The sequence below is a fragment of the Aspergillus costaricaensis genome (genome assembly GCF_003184835.1).
Source record: "Aspergillus costaricaensis CBS 115574 unplaced genomic scaffold BO79scaffold_9, whole genome shotgun sequence".
In the NCBI taxonomy this organism is placed as follows: Eukaryota; Fungi; Ascomycota; class Eurotiomycetes; order Eurotiales; family Aspergillaceae; genus Aspergillus; species Aspergillus costaricensis.
The window spans coordinates 297,676-316,047 of NW_020291809.1; the positions used below are offsets into that span (position 1 = coordinate 297,676).

General features: G+C 49.4%; 6 protein-coding genes across 6 annotated transcripts; 3 read left to right on the plus strand and 3 right to left on the minus strand.

The window, feature by feature from the left end:
* Positions 1-107: 107 nt before the first annotated feature.
* Positions 108-665, minus strand: BO79DRAFT_215796 (uncharacterized protein; the record flags this gene model as incomplete). The annotated part of the gene is made up of 1 exon (XM_025683284.1): positions 108-665. One exon carries the CDS (start codon positions 663-665, stop codon positions 108-110), a length of 558 nt encoding a protein of 185 aa, XP_025541629.1.
* A 1,825-nt stretch (positions 666-2,490) lies between these two features.
* On the plus strand, positions 2,491-11,528 carry BO79DRAFT_226576 (polyketide synthase; the record flags this gene model as incomplete). The annotated part of the gene is made up of 7 exons (XM_025683806.1): positions 2,491-3,603; positions 3,663-3,786; positions 3,845-3,957; positions 4,027-4,397; positions 4,542-8,091; positions 8,146-9,327; positions 9,420-11,528. 7 exons carry the CDS (start codon positions 2,491-2,493, stop codon positions 11,526-11,528), a joined length of 8,562 nt encoding a protein of 2,853 aa, XP_025541630.1.
* Positions 11,529-11,773: 245 nt separating this feature from the next.
* Positions 11,774-13,238, minus strand: BO79DRAFT_280930 (uncharacterized protein; the record flags this gene model as incomplete). Its single annotated transcript, XM_025688106.1, has 2 exons — positions 11,774-11,853; positions 11,918-13,238. 2 exons carry the CDS (start codon positions 13,236-13,238, stop codon positions 11,774-11,776), a joined length of 1,401 nt encoding a protein of 466 aa, XP_025541631.1.
* Positions 13,239-14,218: 980 nt separating this feature from the next.
* On the plus strand, positions 14,219-15,031 carry BO79DRAFT_191571 (class I SAM-dependent methyltransferase; the record flags this gene model as incomplete). The annotated part of the gene is made up of 1 exon (XM_025680838.1): positions 14,219-15,031. One exon carries the CDS (start codon positions 14,219-14,221, stop codon positions 15,029-15,031), a length of 813 nt encoding a protein of 270 aa, XP_025541632.1.
* Positions 15,032-15,616: 585 nt separating this feature from the next.
* On the plus strand, positions 15,617-16,737 carry BO79DRAFT_280933 (aldo/keto reductase; the record flags this gene model as incomplete). Its single annotated transcript, XM_025688107.1, has 3 exons — positions 15,617-16,050; positions 16,109-16,645; positions 16,704-16,737. The coding sequence occupies 3 exons, from the start codon at positions 15,617-15,619 to the stop codon at positions 16,735-16,737; spliced, it is 1,005 nt and encodes a 334-aa protein (XP_025541633.1).
* A 218-nt stretch (positions 16,738-16,955) lies between these two features.
* Positions 16,956-18,176, minus strand: BO79DRAFT_280934 (NmrA/HSCARG family protein; the record flags this gene model as incomplete). The annotated part of the gene is made up of 5 exons (XM_025688108.1): positions 16,956-17,036; positions 17,113-17,621; positions 17,694-17,745; positions 17,792-17,929; positions 17,994-18,176. The coding sequence occupies 5 exons, from the start codon at positions 18,174-18,176 to the stop codon at positions 16,956-16,958; spliced, it is 963 nt and encodes a 320-aa protein (XP_025541634.1).
* Positions 18,177-18,372: the final 196 nt, after the last annotated feature.

The following is an 18,372-nucleotide window of genomic DNA, read 5'->3' on the forward strand; positions in this document are numbered from 1 at the left end:
TCCCTTACGATTCTTTGCAAACAGTTCCTCCATTTACTATGATAGAGCTCCATCGTGACTTCCTTCAAGGCCAGAGAAATGTCAAAGAGTGCTGGTGTTGCTGACATTTAGATATTGTGGCACTGGTCGACATATGACTTGAAGTGTTCCGGAAAGTCATCCTTCCACAGCTGATCGCTGTTCAAGTATTCATCGACTTTCTGGCACCTGTCATTTGTGATGTAGGGAAGCAATGGGGGCACCCCTTTGAGAACAGCGGTTTTTGCGTTGCTGTTGACGCAATCCAAGAATGGCTGTACCTTGTCTTCATCGTCGCAGAGGTTCAGACCATCGGACTCTTTCTGGCACTTCGAGACGACCGTGTTATATAGGTCATCAATGGACTTAACAAATGCCTTCTGTGCCGGCTCATCATTGATGCCAGTGTATTGGATACCGTCTTCCAACAGTTCGTTGAGGATCTCGTCCTTCACATCGCTGTTCCACTGGTCGATGTTGGGTGCGCAACCTGCCGGACAGGCGTTCAGCTGAACATTTTGGATAAAGTGGCCGGGTATTTTGCTAATGGAGTCGAGGGCATCAAAGCACGAGGTTACCAGGGCGAGGGTGGGAGAAACACTGAGGCAAGCAACAGTTGCGATATTCACGGCGCTGTTGAACTTCATGGTGACCTCTGGTTAAGGATGGTCGCTGGACTTCTGATGGTAATGTGGTTTTCTCGAGCTTGGAAGACGTATTGCACGCTGGCACCGAGAGGATCCCAGTTGCTTTAAAGAACATCTAGGACGAGCAACATTCCTTCTATCATTCCCTGCAACACAAGGACAAAGGATGATTATCTTGGTGGTCCTTTCAGTCTTCTAAAGGAGGACATTCCAGTTCTGGATGATGGGTATCTCAACATGTTTATAAGCAGATCAACCAATTATTATGGTTGTGGAGTCTAGGGTCGAGCGGATTGGTGTAGAGGACATTCAAGTCTCAGACAGCGAATGTGTCAAAGTTTATTAGTCTAAACCGACAATTTAGGCAAGGAACCAAGCCTAATTGTGATGCTCTGCTCGAGTCACTAGCAGAGTACTCTCTCCTGCGGTATGACACGGTCTTTTGTCCGTTTCGTCAGGGAGAGTTCGCGCTTACTCCTTTCCCCTTGAGAATGTAGATCATTGCCATAATAGTCCCACATAAACATACGCTTGTTTTCGCATTGCTTTGACCTTGGTTCTGCAATTGGGTATTTGTTGTTGTCCGTTTTCCATTTGGTGCACCATTCTTGATCTGATGGAATAATCGATCTCATAGTCTTTGCACTGCTGCATTGCCTTCGGTCTTCACCGCTTTAAGCTCCTTAGTTGACTTTCTGTTCGGTCAGATTAAAGGGAAACGACAGGTCACACAATGCTCTACTTATGATTCTCTAACGCCGGAGTTAAACAGTATGAAGAGAAACTTTTGGCTGCAAGGGGGCGCGTAGATCTACGCGCATAGTATGGGTTTTCATGCAAGGGATGGTACAGTAATGTACAATGTCCTTGTTTCCGACCTCTAGTTTGTTCCTGAAGCTTAAAGTTTTCTTGCTAAGAAGCAAAGAGAGTACGAGACAGCTTTTATCCTCCGCATTGGCTAATAAACATACAGATCAGTGCCAGTGGCGGAAAATGGGGAGCTGAAGTGCTGTTTTGGCCACTTCTTGTCTCAGTGTCGGTTTGAACACATCATACCGACCGTTCTATATGGACCTGTGAATAGCCCAAGAAGAACTGAGTAGGACTGAGGACGAGGCTAGCTCTTACGCCATGTCGGGGTTTGCTGGCATTCCAAATACGCATGTGCGATCGCCCGTCTTGCCGTCCTCTCTGCCATTGACTGCATTATCGCCGATTTTACTCGTGTGACAATGCACACAGGACAAGATTGGGACGCCGAGTGTGGAACACGGAACATAGCAACACACAGTTGTCTTGTCATTGGTTGATGGATAGACAATGCAAATATACTCATTATCTCAATTGTTGAAGGCAGGTCGTGCCATGGGCAGCACGCGGCCATTGAATGGGGGGCAGAGGTGCGGAAATAACAACCTGAGACAACTAATTGGGGAAGAAGAAAGGGAGAGGGAAGCAAAAAAAGAGAAAGAAAGAAAGCATCAAGGTCTAGACCAAACAATGATGTAGCATTGTTACAATTAAGATCGTTTCTGAACTCTGCTGACCGCTACTTGAGCGCGATGAAAGATCTTGGGTTCGACAATCCCGCAGACGTACGTGATTTTTAATGTTGTTCTTGTCGCTTAGTAGTACGGATTGTAAGTGGTTGCACTTAATATGAACGGTGCAACCCACACTTAGAAATAGGTACCGTTCAAACATTCTTGGGTGGAAGGTGTATCGCTTTTCTTCTACCATCACCGGATCCTCAGACAAAAGTTGGAAGTCCCTGCTCCACGTTAGAGCGCAAATATTGCCGGGCAGAGAAAACAGTTGCCTGATCATGGATGGACTGGATGTTAAAATTTCACCGAGCGCCATTCTTTCACACTGTAAAGACCACCATGGCGCGGTACAACCAGAGGTGTACAGCAACTGCGAGCCCGTCCCGTTCCCGATCGCGATTGTTGGCATGTCAATGAGGCTTCCCGGCGGTGTCAATGGTGAGAAGGAGCTCTGGGACCTGTTGATCAACAAACGCGATGGCCGTTGCATAGTTCCCGAGGACCGATACAATATTGAAGCATTCTACGATGAGACTCGTCCTGGTGCGATTCGGACCCAGCACGGCTACTTCCTTCAGCAAGATATATCGCAGGTTGATGCTGGATTCTTCGGTATGAGCAAGCTAGAAGCTGGGAAACTCGACCCGCAACAACGAATACTGCTTGAGGTTGTATGGGAATGTTTGGAAAATGGGGGCCAACTCCCATCCCAATGCCGTGGAAAGGACATTGGATGTTATGTTGGAGTGTTTGGTGAGGACTGGTTGGATTTGATGAGCAAGGACACCCAGGCCATCGATCGGTTCAGGGTCGTCAGCGCGGCGGATTTCGCCCTTTCGAACCGAGTATCCTACGAGTATGATCTGCGGGGTCCCAGTATTACGTTTCGCACTGGTTGCTCTGCGGCCCTTGTAGGTCTACACGACGCGTGTCAGGCACTATACACAGGCGAATGTTCGTCAGCGTTGGTGGCTGGGACTAACTTGATCATCACGCCAACGACCACAAATGCCGTCTCGGAGACTATGGCACTCTCCCCAGATGGAATTTCGAAAACATTCGATGCTTCTGCAGATGGCTATGGAAGAGGAGAAGCCGTAAACGCAATCTACATCAAGCCGTTACATGCATGCCTCAGGGATGGTGATCCCATTCGCGCTGTGATACGATCTACAGCTGTCAATTGCGACGGCAAGACACCTAGCATAACAACTCCAGGGTCGCAAGCACAGGAAGCACTCATCAGAAAGGCTTATCAGAAAGCAGGAATTTCTGATATTAGTAAAACAGCGTTTTTTGAGTGTCACGGAACTGGAACAATCGTCGGCGACACAGCTGAAACAACTGTGATTGCCAATGTGTTTGGTCACGAAGGCATACATATTGGGGCGGTGAGTCGAGAGTCGAAATAACTACAAGTCTTAATAATTCGGTGTCTGATACGTACCAGGTGAAACCAAACTTGGGCCACTCAGAAGGTGCTTCTGGAATTACCAGTGTGATCAAGAGCGTACTCGCGCTGGAGCACAGGATTCTTCCTCCCAATATACATTTCAATACCCCAAATCCCAACAGTGAGACATTCCCTTCCTTAGTTCCTTGCGGGATAAACTACTCATTCTTTATCTTAAGTCCCTTTCAAAGAAGCAAAGTTGCAAGTTCCTGTGGATCCAACCCCTTGGCCCGCAGGTAGATGTGAAAGGATCAGCGTCAATTCATTCGGTATAGGTGGTACCAATGCGCATGTATGTATCAGTGCATTCAGCCCGATCATAACCGCAAGATATTCCAAGAAAGCCTGCTAATATTTCAAGGTTGTCTTGGATTCTGCCCTCTCTGTAGGTGCAGGATCCCAATCTGGGGTAGCATCCGACGAGAGGCCAGGCCCACCACACATTCTGCTCGCCTCTGCCAAGTCGGCCACATCACTAGATAGCAACATCAGAGTAATCAACGATTATCTACATGACACCCCATCCGCTGCTCTGGATCTTGCATATACACTGGCGTTTAAACGAGAGCACATGCAACATCGAGCCTTTGCCATCGTGGAGAAAGATGGGAACATTTCGACATTTGAGAAAGCGCGTGCAATAAACCCGCAAATATGCTTCGTTTTCACCGGACAAGGCGCACAGTGGCCAGGAATGGGACGAGAGATGATCTTGAGCTCTGAGAAATTCCGGTCAGTCATACAGGGACTAGATGAGGAATTACAGCGACTGGAAACTCCACCTGATTGGAGTATCGAAGGCATGTCTTGATCTCCCTTAAGCATAGCGTGAACCTAACAACATCTAGAGGAACTAATGCATGCCGACGATAAAAGCCGATTTCAAGAGGCTAAGTTTGCACAGCCCCTTTGTACCGCCATACAGGTGGCCCTGGTGGACTTCCTCCGGGAGCTGGGGGCCATGCCGTCCATTGTGGTAGGACATTCGAGTGGCGAAATTGCCGCGGCGTATGCTTCAGGAGCAATCACGGCCGCCTCTGCAATCAAGATCGCGTATTTCCGCGGACTGGCTATGGAGTCAGCAAACGGAAATGGCGCTATGGCGGCAGTCAGTTTGGGACGTGCTGAAGCAGAGAAATATCTCAAGAATGGCGTGGTTGTGGCGTGCGAGAACAGCCCTGAAAGTGTGACCATCTCCGGAGACGAGCAAGCGGTCGATGAAATGTTGAAAGACATACAAGCACAAGGCGAGGTGTTCTGCCGGCGTCTTGCAGTCAATGTGGCTTACCATTCACACCACATGAAAGAGGTGGGAGAACTATTCGAGTCACTACTTTCCGAAATTTGTTTCAATGAATCTATGACTCCACTAGTATCCACGGTTACAAACGAAACTATCTCTGACCCTTGCGCTCTGAGTCCCTCATACTGGAGAAGAAATGTGGAAAATCCAGTCATGTTTAACACGGCACTGAGCAAGATATTGAGTGATGATGAAAAGGCTCTGGCGTTTGTTGAAATTGGACCACACTCGGTGCTGTCTGGACCCTTGCGGCAAATCATCTCGGGTGCAGCTTCCAAGCGAAACTGCTCTTACATACCAACCTTCGTTCGACACGCAGACCAATCGAGGTGCTTGTTGAGCACAGCTGGTCACATACACGCCCTGGGAGTCTCCATCGATCTATCGATGTTAGTCCGTCCTGCAGCAACAGTGACAGACCTTGCCCCCTACTCGTGGGATCATACTGAATCATTCTGGAGTGAAACCCGCCTGACAAGGGACTGGAGGCTTCGTTCAGCTCCCCACCACGAGCTGTTAGGAAGTCGAGCTCTGGAATCGAGCGACTTGGAACCTGTATGGCGAAATATGCTACAAGCTGAAAATGTACCATGGCTATTGGAGCATAAGATAGGGGGGGAGGTCGTCTTTCCAGGTGCCGGATACGTGGCAATGGTTGGGGAGGCTATGCGTCAGATTTCCCAGATTCCCGAATATTCGGTGAAGAACGTGTTTATGCGAGCTGCATTGGTGCTGAAAGAGGCGAAGCTGCAGCACGTTGAGATTATCACTAGCCTTCGACCGGTGAAACTAACCGATAGTCTAGACTCTGGTTGGTACGACTTTACAATCACTGCATATAACGAAGGCGAGTGGAAGAAACATTGCGTCGGCCAGGTACGGGCAGAGCCAGAGGGCTTCACCAATGAATATGGTACAGTATCTCCATACTCACGTAAGGTGCTGGCCAAGGAATGGTACGACGCTTTGGAGAAGCGAGGACTGGAGTACGGCCCCAATTTCCGCGGGCTTCGAGATATCACCGCGAGCCCTACCACAACCGAGGCAGCAGCAACGTTATACGAGCCTACTGCGCTGACCGGTAGTCGCTATGCTCTCCATCCTGTCGTGATGGACCAATGTCTCCAGCTATTGAGTGTAGCAGGAGCCAAAGGAATCCAACGTTCCATGACTCAACTGTGCATCCCCACCGCCATTGAGAGTCTATACGTTGCCCCTGGACGAGAGATGATGTCTTTGAAATCAACATGTGATGCAGCTGGAAACACGTTCACTGGAGATGCTTTATTGCTTGCTGATGGATGGCCTGTGCTTTCTCTGAGGCGCTGCTTCTTTTTTGGAATCAGTGAGTCCGCGATCAACGATGAAAATGGCGCGTCCGCCGCAACGTTACATTGGAAGCCTCATATAGATTTTTTACCACTTGAGAGCCTAATCCCACCAATCTCAGCCGACATAGATCGCGGACGAATGGCTGTGGAATTGACGAACTTATTCATATTGGAGGCATACCACCGGACAAGGTCATCCAGACCAACAAAGGAGCACTTGAAAAATTACCACAAGTGGTTGTCCTCGCAGTATGAAAGAATAAAGAGCGAAGACCCCAGACTTGTCCTCGAAATGGATAATTCTGGCTCCAATCCCGAAGGGTGTCTGTCGCAGATCGAAGAGCTCGGCGAAAGCATCGAGCATTCTTTGGTGCGCAGTGTGTATACTGCCGGTTATGAGATGTTGTCACATATTGAAGGCATTTTAGATGACAGCGTCGACGCCCTGGAGGTTATTAGCGGAAGTGATGCCGTCAGTAGTATGTATCAGGAGTCCTCTCGTCTATTTCCGGCGGAGAAATTCCTGTCACTGCTCAGCCATTCCCGTCCAACACTCAGAGTCCTGGAGGTTGGTGCAGGAACAGGCGGCGCCACCTCGGCAGTACTCGATGCCCTTTATGATGCAACAAAGCACGAGGGTCCTTTGTATTCCAGCTATACATTTACTGATATTTCGGCGGGATTTTTTGCGAAAGCAAAAGAGCACTTTAGGAACTTCCCTGGGATGATATACGAAACGTTCGACATATCCAAGGACCCTGAGGACCAAGGCTTTGCTGTGGAGGGCTATGACTTGATCATCGCTTCAAATGTCGTCCATGCTACCCCAAGAATATCGACCTCGCTTCGCAACCTGAATAAACTTCTGGCTCCAGGGGGGTGGCTTTTCCTCACAGAGCTCTGCCCCGGACTCCCCATGATTAATTTCATTATGGGTACCCTCCCAGGCTGGTGGAATGCAGAAGATTTAAGGGAAACCCCAGTGGTTCCCGTCTCACGATGGCATCAAGAACTCCTGGATGCGGGATTCACTGGTGCGGACATAGTCCGGTACGACAACGAACCGCCATACGAGACTAACGCTTACATGCTATCACGGCGACCTGAAGCCAGGGCATCTCTCGGTAAAGAGATTGGTTTCCTTCATAGGGGCAAGGCCCCTAAATTGGCATACACACTTGCAAAGGCTTTCACTCACCAAGGTGTAAAGGTCACTTGGTTGACCCTGAACGACATGTCTTCTTCGATAACGAACGTTATATCATTCCTTGACCTAGATAGCCCCTTCTTGGACAGTCTTTCAGAGGATGAATTCTGTGCTTTTCAACGCTTTCTTTCTGGTGTTAAAGGCCACTGCCTCTGGCTGATGCCGCCCGTGCAACTCGGCGCTAGAGATTCAGACCCTCGATTTGGCCTAACGCTGGGGTTGATGCGAACAGTACGGAAAGAGCTCTCCACAAATTTTGCAACCTTTGAACTCGACCAGAAAGAATTTGGTGCAGCAGATAAGGTCGCCCTTGTATACGAACGAATCTGTCGACAATCAGGCAAGAACCCGATTAATGAGGACTACGAGTTTGCCCTTAAAGACGGAGCAGTTCATGTCGGTCGATTTCACTTCCAATTCCTCCACCAAATGATGGCTGCCGATGATAGCTTCGAGCAGAGATCTTTAGATATTGGGTGCTTTGGTATCTTTGATTCTTTGACTTGGGCCCTGGATGGGCGTGTGGGACACCTTGGGGAACACGACATCGAAGTGGATATCCGATTTGTGGGGCTCAATTTCAGAGTAAGCCATTGCCAATCGCCTTCAGTGTTTAGATGCTAAATATTGCTTGTTTAGGACATCATGATATCGATGGGATTGATGGGAGAAACTTCCGAGATCGGACTTGAAGCGGCCGGTATTGTCCGCAATGTGGGATCAGGGGTACAGAATATCCAAGTAGGAGATAAGGTGTCAGTTTTCGGAACGGGCTTAATGGGCACAAGGAAAATAGTGCCTGCGAATACTTGTCTTGTGCTCCCTGAAGGATTGTCTCTCGAAGATGCAGCAGCAGGTCCCTGCGTATTCTCCACCGCTCTCTACTCTTTGGTGAAGTGCGGAAATCTACAAAAGGGGCAGACAGTTCTCATCCACAGCGCGTGCGGCGGCGTGGGTCTGGCCGCAATTCAGATATGCCAGGCAATTGGAGCCGAGATATTCGCCACGGTCGGAAGCAAAGAAAAGAGAGAACATCTTATGGAAGAGTTCAACCTTACTGAGGATCGTATATTTGATTCGAGGAGCGTTAGCTTCCACAAGGATGTGATGAAGGCGACCAGTAATAGAGGCGTGGACCTCGTTCTCAATTCCCTTTCCGGCGAACTATTGCATGCCTCCTGGAAGTGTGTTGCCCCCATGGGCAAAATGATTGAATTGGGTAAGCGTGACTTCCTCGGTCATGGTAAGCTGGATATGGACCTCTTCATGGGAAACCGTACCTTCATTGGTGTGGATCTTCTTCAAATTGGCGAGCAGAACCCTGAGGTTATTCGAAGCTTAGTGCAGCAGTTTGCTCACTCGATAGAGCAAGGGAAGCTCCGTCCTATCCGGCCTGTTACTGTTTTCAAGGCGTCCGATATTGCCAAAGCATTTAGACACATGCAGACTGGTAAGCACATGGGCAAAATTTTGGTGGAAATGCCCGAAAATCCAGCCGATTTACGGGTGTCTAAATTGCAGGCTCGAGGGGCCCTGTTCCGCGGTGATGCTTCGTACTTGTTGGTTGGTGGCCTCGGCGGTCTCGGGCGTGCAGTGGCAAGATGGATGGTGGAGAAAGGAGCCCAGCATTTGCTATTCATGTCCCGGTCTGGCTTGGAGCCAATAAAGGCTCGAGAATTTGTCCAGGATATGGAATCTCAGGGAAATTGTCACATTCAGGTAGTGACAGGTGATGTGACCAGTATCAGCGATGTCGAACGGGCAGTGTCCGCCGCGGTACGACCTATAGCAGGAATCATGCAGTTGTCCATGGTGCTACGAGTGAGTTTCCCGTTTCCCCTGTATACACTCTCATTTGGCAATCAACATGTTCTTGTTGTCGAAGAATACTTACTAATTACTATGTCAAACAGGATCAAACCTTGGATAACATGGCATACGAGGAGTGGATCGAGGCACTTGCTCCTAAGGTCCAAGGCACGCGGAATGTTCATCAGGCGACGCAGGATTGCTCTCTGGATTTCTTCGTCCTGCTCAGCTCTGTCTCTGGTACTGCCGGGCATATCGGCCAAGCCAACTACGCGGCTGCTAATACCTTCTTGGACGCTTTTGTCACTTATCGTCACTCAAAGGGGCTACCAGCTAGCGTACTCGACATTGGTTTCATGGGAGATATCGGTGTTATCGCTGAAACGTCTCATAGAGCTAGGGAAATGGTAGAAATGAGCTCTTGGGAAATACTGGAAGAGCACGATCTTCTCAAGGCCCTGGAAATACAGATCATGGGGAGTGCACCCCAACTGGCCTTAGGGATGGGAACAACAAAGCCGGTGTCTGAGATGGAGAATGGTGTTACAGTTGGGCAGGATGCTCGTTTCCTGGCGTGGCATAACATGCTGACTGCTTCGGACGGCGGGAGCGCAAGCCAAGATAACGAGCTCAAAACGTTCGTAAACGCGATCAAGCGCAATCCCTCCCTTCTCTATGATCCAGCTACAGAGACCAAGATTACGCTCGAGATCGGTCGAATGGTTGCCTCGAACATGTCCTATCCCGATGACATGCCGTATGAGGAGCTCTGCGAGATTGCAATTGACTCATTGATGACCATTGAGATACGCAGCTGGTTCCGACGAAATGTTGGCGTTGAGGTATCACTCGCTCAGATATCAAAGGCACAGAACGTCAAAGGACTCGGCGCTATTACCATGCAGGTCCTCCGTGAGAAGCACAAGTCCGGGGAGCTTGAGAACGCGAAGGGGTCTCTTGTTGGTAACGGCAAAGATGATGTTGATGAGAGCGTGCTCTATCGGGCAGACTTGGAGTTGGCCAAATCTCTGGAGCCGATATCAGAGCACGTCCCGTATTGGCATTCCGAGTCTGAAGGACGGGTATTTGTGACCGGATGCACCGGATTTCTGGGTGCCTTCTTTCTCTCTACTCTAACTAGGCACCCGCGAGTGAAGGAGATTGCATGCTTGGTGCGAGCGCCAGATGCCGCAGCAGGCTTGGCACGTATCAAAGAGAACATGGAGCACTACGGACTGTCATTGGACTCTGAATCTAAAGTCATCGTGGTACCTGGCGATCTCACCGACTCGACACTGGGACTCGGGCAGGAGAAGTACGAACATTTCGCTCAATGGACCAGTGTTATTTTCCACCTTGCCGCCCAATGCAACTACATGCCTTCATACTCGGAGCTCCGTGGCGCCAATATCCATGGGTTTTCGAATATTCTTCGGTTCGCCAATACGAAGCGCCTCAAGCCCGTGCATTATACCTCCAGCATATCAGCCTGTGGAACATCTGCATATCTCGAGGGCAGAGAGCTTATCGGCGAGAATGAAAGACCAGCCCTCAACACTACGGACTCCGAAAGAAAGCTCGTCGGTTACAGTGAGACCAAGATCGTGGCCGAAAGCATCGCCTGGGATGCCATCGCAAACGGCATGCCAGTAACCATCCATCGCCTACCCGTCATTTCCGGCCACAGCAAAACGGGAGTTGCCAACCCCGGGGACGGTTTCCAACATCTGATGGTCAGCTCCATCCGCGTTGGATGCTACCCGTCCCCCCCAGCGGCCCGCTGCCAGATGATCCCAGTCGACTACGCAAGCTCAGCGATCCTGGAAATTGCGCTTAGCAGTCACCACAGCCATGCCTATAACCTTGTCCTACCTGATCAAACTCATACCTTGACGTGGGATGAGGTTCTAGACATGGTGGCACATTATACGTCCCCCCCGTTGAAACGGGTATCGGCTTTGGAGTGGGCTGATATTGTGGCAACGCATGGAGAACATCATTTCAAAGTCGCGTCGGCGTTCTTGCAGGATAAAGTTCGGCAATTGTTGGTGTACTGGGAGGCGGAGACGATGACGAAGACTGTGTATGAGAATGCGAATAGTCGGCGTGTTTTGCTTGCGTCTTCGGATATGCCGGAGTTGCCTTCTATGCCGGAGCTGCTGAGTACGTACTTTAAGGTTTGGCAGAAGGAGGAGCAGAAGCAGCACCGGTGATTTCGGGGTTGATGGATTGAACTGGGGGGATGGTGAGGAGAGCAAGGACAAAGTCAATGAAGTATCTATCATAGGAATGAATTTTTGATTAGGATATATTAAGAATGGCACGATGATGATACTATAAATCACATCAATAACTTATGAACAGGGTTGCCATGAACTAGCCTGGAGACAGTATGACGTAAAATTGGCAACACCCCGAAATATTCGAGTAATACTTTATATCGAAGCGAAGTAAACAATCAATATCCATCACCTACACAAGCACTGATTGTCATGATGTTCGTAACATACACCGTCGAAACCTCAGTATACACATCATCTGCAGACTGCAAGCTCGTCGGAGAGGCCATCGCAGCAGTCACGGGACGAATTGTCGTGCCCACCGTGATGGTCAGTAGTAAGGAATGTAGTTTTATCCGTGATAGGACAGTCGGTCACTGAACCTGGACAGGAAGTCACAGTGCGGACTTGGGTGGTAAGGATTGTGGAAGTGGTAGAGAGTCCTCCAGGTGAGGAAGCAGACTCGGAAGAACTACCGCTGTTGATATAGGTGGCGGGCTGCGGAGACGTTGAATGGCTCGGTAGAACGGTACTTTCGTTCGCAAATGAAAGCATAATTGGTACCGATGTAGATGCCTGAGGAAGTTTGGTTAACTCCAGGCTCGACGATGCGTGGACAGAGGCGGAGGATGCCGTGTATTGGCTTGATGATTGCATCGGTACCGAAGAGCTTGGATGTAGAGATGAAGCCGAACTTGATGTGATTGTAGGACGCGGAGCAGTAGACTTCGCAAATCTTGAACTCGGAGCAAATGTAAGAGCATCGCTGTATGAAGGCGAATGTGAGTTGCTGAGCTGCATAGCGATGGAGGAACTTGCGGCAGCGGATGGCTGGTTCGGCATGGATGGCTTTTCCGAGGTCGTGAATGATGAAGTGTCAACGATAGATGCAGATACAGAAGCCGACGAGGACTGTATCACTGGTATTGATGTGGACGTCGACGAGGGAGTAGTGGTTCCCAAGGAGGTGACCCGAGTACTGGAAATTGCGGGGATAGCACTGGATACTGCGACTGGAGATGTGGAAGTTGGCACAACTGACACAGAGCCAGTCTGAGTAGATGATGTATCCGGTATAGTAATTGTTGACGTGTATGTCACCACAGACACGATGGTGGATGTTTGCGTCGAAAGGCCCGTCGATATAGAAGTCTCGGTAAGCATGCAAGGATTGGTGGTGAAGCGCATCGCCGCCCTGTAAGAGGCAGCAGAAGTAGCAGTAAGTGAGCCAGTTAGGAGGTAGCAAGCACGGATTGCCGTATTGTAATTGACGCCATTACACTCAGTACTTGATTGATAGCATATCACCTCGCATTCATATAGCGATGCGTAATATGCCGAGGTGACAGTCGTCCCTCCCTCCAGAGATACGCCCGAACACCATTGTTGGAACCAGTTGCCCGCGAGAGACCAAGCACCATCCAAGGTACAGAATGGGTCCGCATATGACTGGGTAGCACAGGTGGTAGTGGTTGTGGTTAGAGTTGAAATACCGGTAATTGTGCTGGTCACTGTGTGGGTGTAGGTAGATGTCAAAATCTCAACTGAGACCCTGGCTGCTGCTTCTGGCTGGACGGTCAGAGCCGCAGTCAATTGAGTCAGGGGTAGCAGAACAGTCAGAAATCTTGCTATAATTCTCCCCATGATTCCAATGGCCGAACTGATAAAAGAAAGTAATGGTGTGTTTTTGGGGAGAATAGAACGTCTTGCGGTGCGAAAGAATGACTGAAAGGAATGAACGGCAACAGCCTCGAGTGTCATCTTCCTTAGTAGGCACCCGTTCTTTTATAGCCACAATCATGATAGAGACATACGAGGTACTATTGGCGGGTACCTGGCCTTGGACTGGGCTAGCGGAAGAGTTCCAGTTGCTAATATGATATGTGGAACTGCAGAAGCAGGTTTGGATATAATAGCCGACGAAAGCTTTTAGCGTCAGGAAGTGGCAAAAGCCAGAGTGTCAGCCTCAAGGTAGTAAATAAATCAAAGCACAGAAAAATCAAAAACCGAAGGTCTCAGAAACATCATTTGAGAAAGATATGGGTCCCAATAGGTGGCACTGTCGCCGGATAATCAACATGTAGGGTTCAATTTCCATAGCATCTCCGGTATCGCTGCGAGCTAAGATGGTGATGGCACCTGTCCAGAACAGGCTGTGACTATAATCACAGTACTGTGATAGGCCTAGTCTCTCAATAATCCGGTCAGGGCTTCATGTAAGCAGCAAACATAAGTGGCTCGGAACTAGAAGCATATTCAAGCTCAAGCATAAACCATGACCCAAGTGGGTCGGTCACCAATGACCGGAGAAGGTTGTGCGGGAGCTGCGATGTCCGCCCGCAGCAATGATCAAAAAAATACCGCGATCATGCAATAAGAGTGATTCTCCGCCTAGACTTTACCATCCCCTGCATCTTACTTGATTCATATATTGGCTGGAGTATCCTTTTCCGAAATGCAATCATGCCGATCGCGTTGACCCCAAGTCAGCGAGCGACAGCTCCGCCGATATCGGCCCGTGGCTAGCCATCCACAGCAGCTATAAAGGAAGCGACGAATACATGCCACTCCATTTCTCATCAACAAATCTTCATTCATAGTACTTCAGGGAAAAAAAGAGCAAAATGTCTGAGACAGCAACATACACTCACGGCCATCATGCCTCCGTGCTCCGGTCCCACGGACAACGGACTGCCCTCAATTCCGCTCAATACCTCCTGCCGCACCTCCAACCCCACATGAAGATCCTAGACATCGGCTGTGGTCCAGGCACCATCACTGTGGACTTGGCTACTTATGTCACGAACGGCCACGTTACGGGCTTGGAAATGGTCGACGATGTCTTACCAGGCGCCCGACAGCTCGCCGAATCGCGAGGAATCAACAACATCGAGTTCGTCACGGGTGACGCCAACAACCTGGCTTACGCCGATGAATCATTCGATGTGGTTGTCTGCCACCAAGTTCTACAGCACGTGGGAGATCCCGTGAACGTTTTGAAGGAGATGCGCCGTGTCTGCAAGACTGGTGGTATTGTCGCCGCGCGCGAGTCAGATTACTCGGTCTTCGGGTGGTACCCAGAACTCCCTGGACTGCGACGCTGGCTGGACCTGTATGATCGGGTGGCTCGAAAGAATGGAGGCGAGCCCAATGCAGGTCGGTACTTGCATGTCTGGGCACGTCAGGCTGGATTTGAGAAGTCGAAGGTCGATTGTACTGTGAGCGCGTGGTGCTTTACGAAGCCGGAAGAGGTTCAGTGGTGGAGTGGAACATGGCAAGAACGTGCGTTGAAGTCGGCCTTTGCTAAGGGAGCCCTAGATAATGGATTCGCGACGTTGGAGGAGCTCGAGAGTATATCTAATGTTTGGCGTCAGTGGGGGGAGGATGAGGATGCTTGGATATCCATTCCCAGTGCGCAGATTATCTGTCGTAAATAGAGATATCATGTCTTATCACTTATCAGTCGGCGGATAGAGTCGGTCTTACGGCCTTCAAACTCCGAGGCATTTCTTAGGAATAGATGTGGCTACTGTACACGTTATCCGCTCGAGACTTTGGTGTGCATATTGGCTTAGGTAATTTTTGAGTACCTAGGTGTCAATTCTTGCAATTTGATTTGTCTGCCCGTAGTACTGTGCCTCCAAAGCTTCCATCCTAGATAACTAATTCAACATGATGCCGGATTGGCCATCTTCGTTCTTCGGCGATTCCTATTGGTCGGTTCGCATTTCCACACTCGTGATTGGCTGACCAACCATTGCCCCATCTGTGCTTGAGTTATGCCTCAGAAATCCTGGATCTAGGTCTACAATAGGGACAGATGCTTGGAGGAAAACGAGAGATCCAGTCGCTGCTGAATTCTGCGTCCCCCATAAACGACGTATAAATATCTGCTTTACATCCCCCCTCGTCTCTTCTTGTTTTCATCCCGTTTACTACCCCTCGTTTATCCTTTAAATTGCCTATATCCAATTTTACTACTAGTAGTAAGTCTACTTTTACATCAACCAACCAGCGCAACGATGTCCACCCTCCGCAACCTAGGCCACAATGGCCCCCTGGTCAACGCCGTCGGCCTCGGTACCATGAGCATTGCCGGTGCCTACGGCCAACAAAACACCCGGGAAGAGAAGCTTGCCTTCCTAGACCACGCTCACTCCATTGGACAGCGATTCTGGGACACGGCTGACATCTACTTCGACAGCGAAGCCATTATCGGGGAGTGGTTCAAGCGGTCTGGCAAGCGTGGAGACATCTTTTTAGCAACAAAGTTTGGTCTTAGCTATGATGCCAGCATGCGTCAAAGTATTCGATCTGACCCGGAGTATATCCGAATGGCATGTGAGAGGAGCCTGGAGAAGTTGGGTGTTGAGACTATTGACTTGTATTATTGTCATCGGGTGGACGGAGTGACTCCTATTGAGAAGACCGTGGAGGCTATGGTTCTGTTGAAGAGGTGAGCTATAACATTAAATGTGCTATGATACGTTGTTTACATGAGATGTCGGATACAGAGAAGGGAAGATTCGCTATCTAGGTCTTTCCGAAGTCTCCGCTGCTACTCTGCGTCGTGCACATGCTGTTCATCCCATTTCAGCACTACAGATCGAGTACAGTCCATTCTGCTTGGACATCGAGTCTCCCCAGTCTGACGTGCTTCGTACATGTCGCGAGCTGGGCATTGCTGTGGTGGCGTATAGCCCCATGGGTCGGGGGTTATTGACGGGCCAGTTCAAGTCGAGGAGTGACCTTGGAGAGCAGGACTTTCGATGCATGATCCCAAGGTATTCTGAAGGCATGGACAGAATTCTGAGTATAGTGGAGAGGTTCAAGGAGATTGGAGAGGCACATGGGTTTACGCCGTCGCAGGTTGCGCTGGCGTGGCTGCTTGCTCAAGGTCCGGAGGTTATTCCCATTCCAGGTACCCGGAGTGTTAAGTACCTAGAAGAGAACGCTGCAGCGGTCGATGTGAGATTGAGTGACGAAGAGGTTGCTGAGATTAGGGATCTGGTGCAGAAGGCCAACTTTGTGGGGGATCGTTATCCTGAAATGTAAGTTTCTTGGTGATTGAAAGGCTGCTGGCTGGTAACCTTGACTAACTGCGTCTAGTATGCCAATCTTTCCTGATACTCCGGAACTATGAACTATATCATCCTGACTGCGGAATGCGGATTGGATAATATTTTGCAGATCCGTAATCAATATTTAATGTTTGCAATATTCGATATAGCTAGTCAAAGAACTCAATGTGCTGTTACCAAACTGTGGCGCAGATGCCCAAATAATCGGACTCCAATCCAGAAATTAAAGTTAATAGCTTCTGTTCCCCAAGAAAACCTGAGTTCCTTGATTAACGACTACTCACTTTTGATTCTTCAACTGCGACAAAACCGCGCTGTTTCTCAGAGCATCTTCCAGTGTAGTCAAGGGTTCCAACAAAACCTATTACAGTGTGTAACGGCAGTTAGTATGGTTCATAAGTACGAGCAAGCATTAGCAAATCTCATTATTGACTCGCCTTGTGGCTTTCCTCGAATCCGGCCCCGCCGAAGTATCCATACTCCTGGATATACTGAGCGGCCTGAGATACACCCTCACAAACAACGTCGGTAAATCCCTTGGCGGCCATTCCGGCCTTGAAGGTCACCTTATCCACCGGCTGGAAGCTTATATTTACCCCCATATCCTTTGCGACCCCGACAATTTCTTCGAAAGTATATGCTCTTCCGGCGACATTGAAGCTCTGACCGAGCGTCTTGCCAGGGTTCAGAAGAATACCCTTGATAAACTTACCCAGGTCAGCAGTAGGGTCAATAATGGGCACGTTGGTCTGGGCGCTTGTTGGTTTAGGGAACGCTAGCACGTATGAAGGAGGTGTTGTCGGAAGAGGTGTCAGTATCTCAAAGAAAAACGTAGCATAGATGGCAAGGGTGACAACGGTGTGCGGGATCGAGAGGTGGCGGATGTAGTCATCAACACGAGCTTTGCTGTCGAAATGCACCACGCCAGTGAGTTTATCATTGGTGACTATCCTTCATTAGCCACACATCACAACAATACGAAAACGACACAATGGGTGAAGAGAAGAAAGTGACATACTCCGCGAGATGCCAGGTAAGCTGCTCCAGATAAGATGCTTGACATCCAGTTCCTGTGTTGGTGTTAGCATATCTCCACAATGTATTAATATGTCCTACCTTAGCAATATCAGCCACGTTCATGCCTTGTCTAGTCTCAGTGGCAGCATCAAAAGTCTCCCAGAAGTTTGTGACGGCAAAGACAGCATAAGCATTTTTGAGAGCTAAGCGAAGAGAGTCTTTGTCTTCCAGGTCGGCCTATTGTCGTCTTTATCAATGACCTTGCACCGCAAGTCCAGTCGAATCGGTGGGTGTGACCTACCTTCATTACCTCCGCACCCTGCTGAGCTAGAGTTTTGGCAGCCTGCTTGGAAGGGTCTCTGGTAATTGCCCGGATGTTGAATTGCTTTGACGCCATAGGATCGGCCAGGATTGCTCGAGCAACTGAGCCACCTTGAATTCCCGTGGCGCCAAACACGACGAGGAGCTTCTTGTCTTCAGACATATTGAGAAGCAGAGGTCCTGTAAATTGAGATAGCAGGAAAGAAGTAAAAGAGTTGTAGATTTGTGGGACTGGTTATCAACAGTAATTGTACTCTATGAAGTGCCAATGAGATGATGATTTTGAGTGTCTGGAGACTGTTGCTCTACTCGGGACAGGAGCACATATTTATATTTGGCACCCTTATCCCCTATAGATG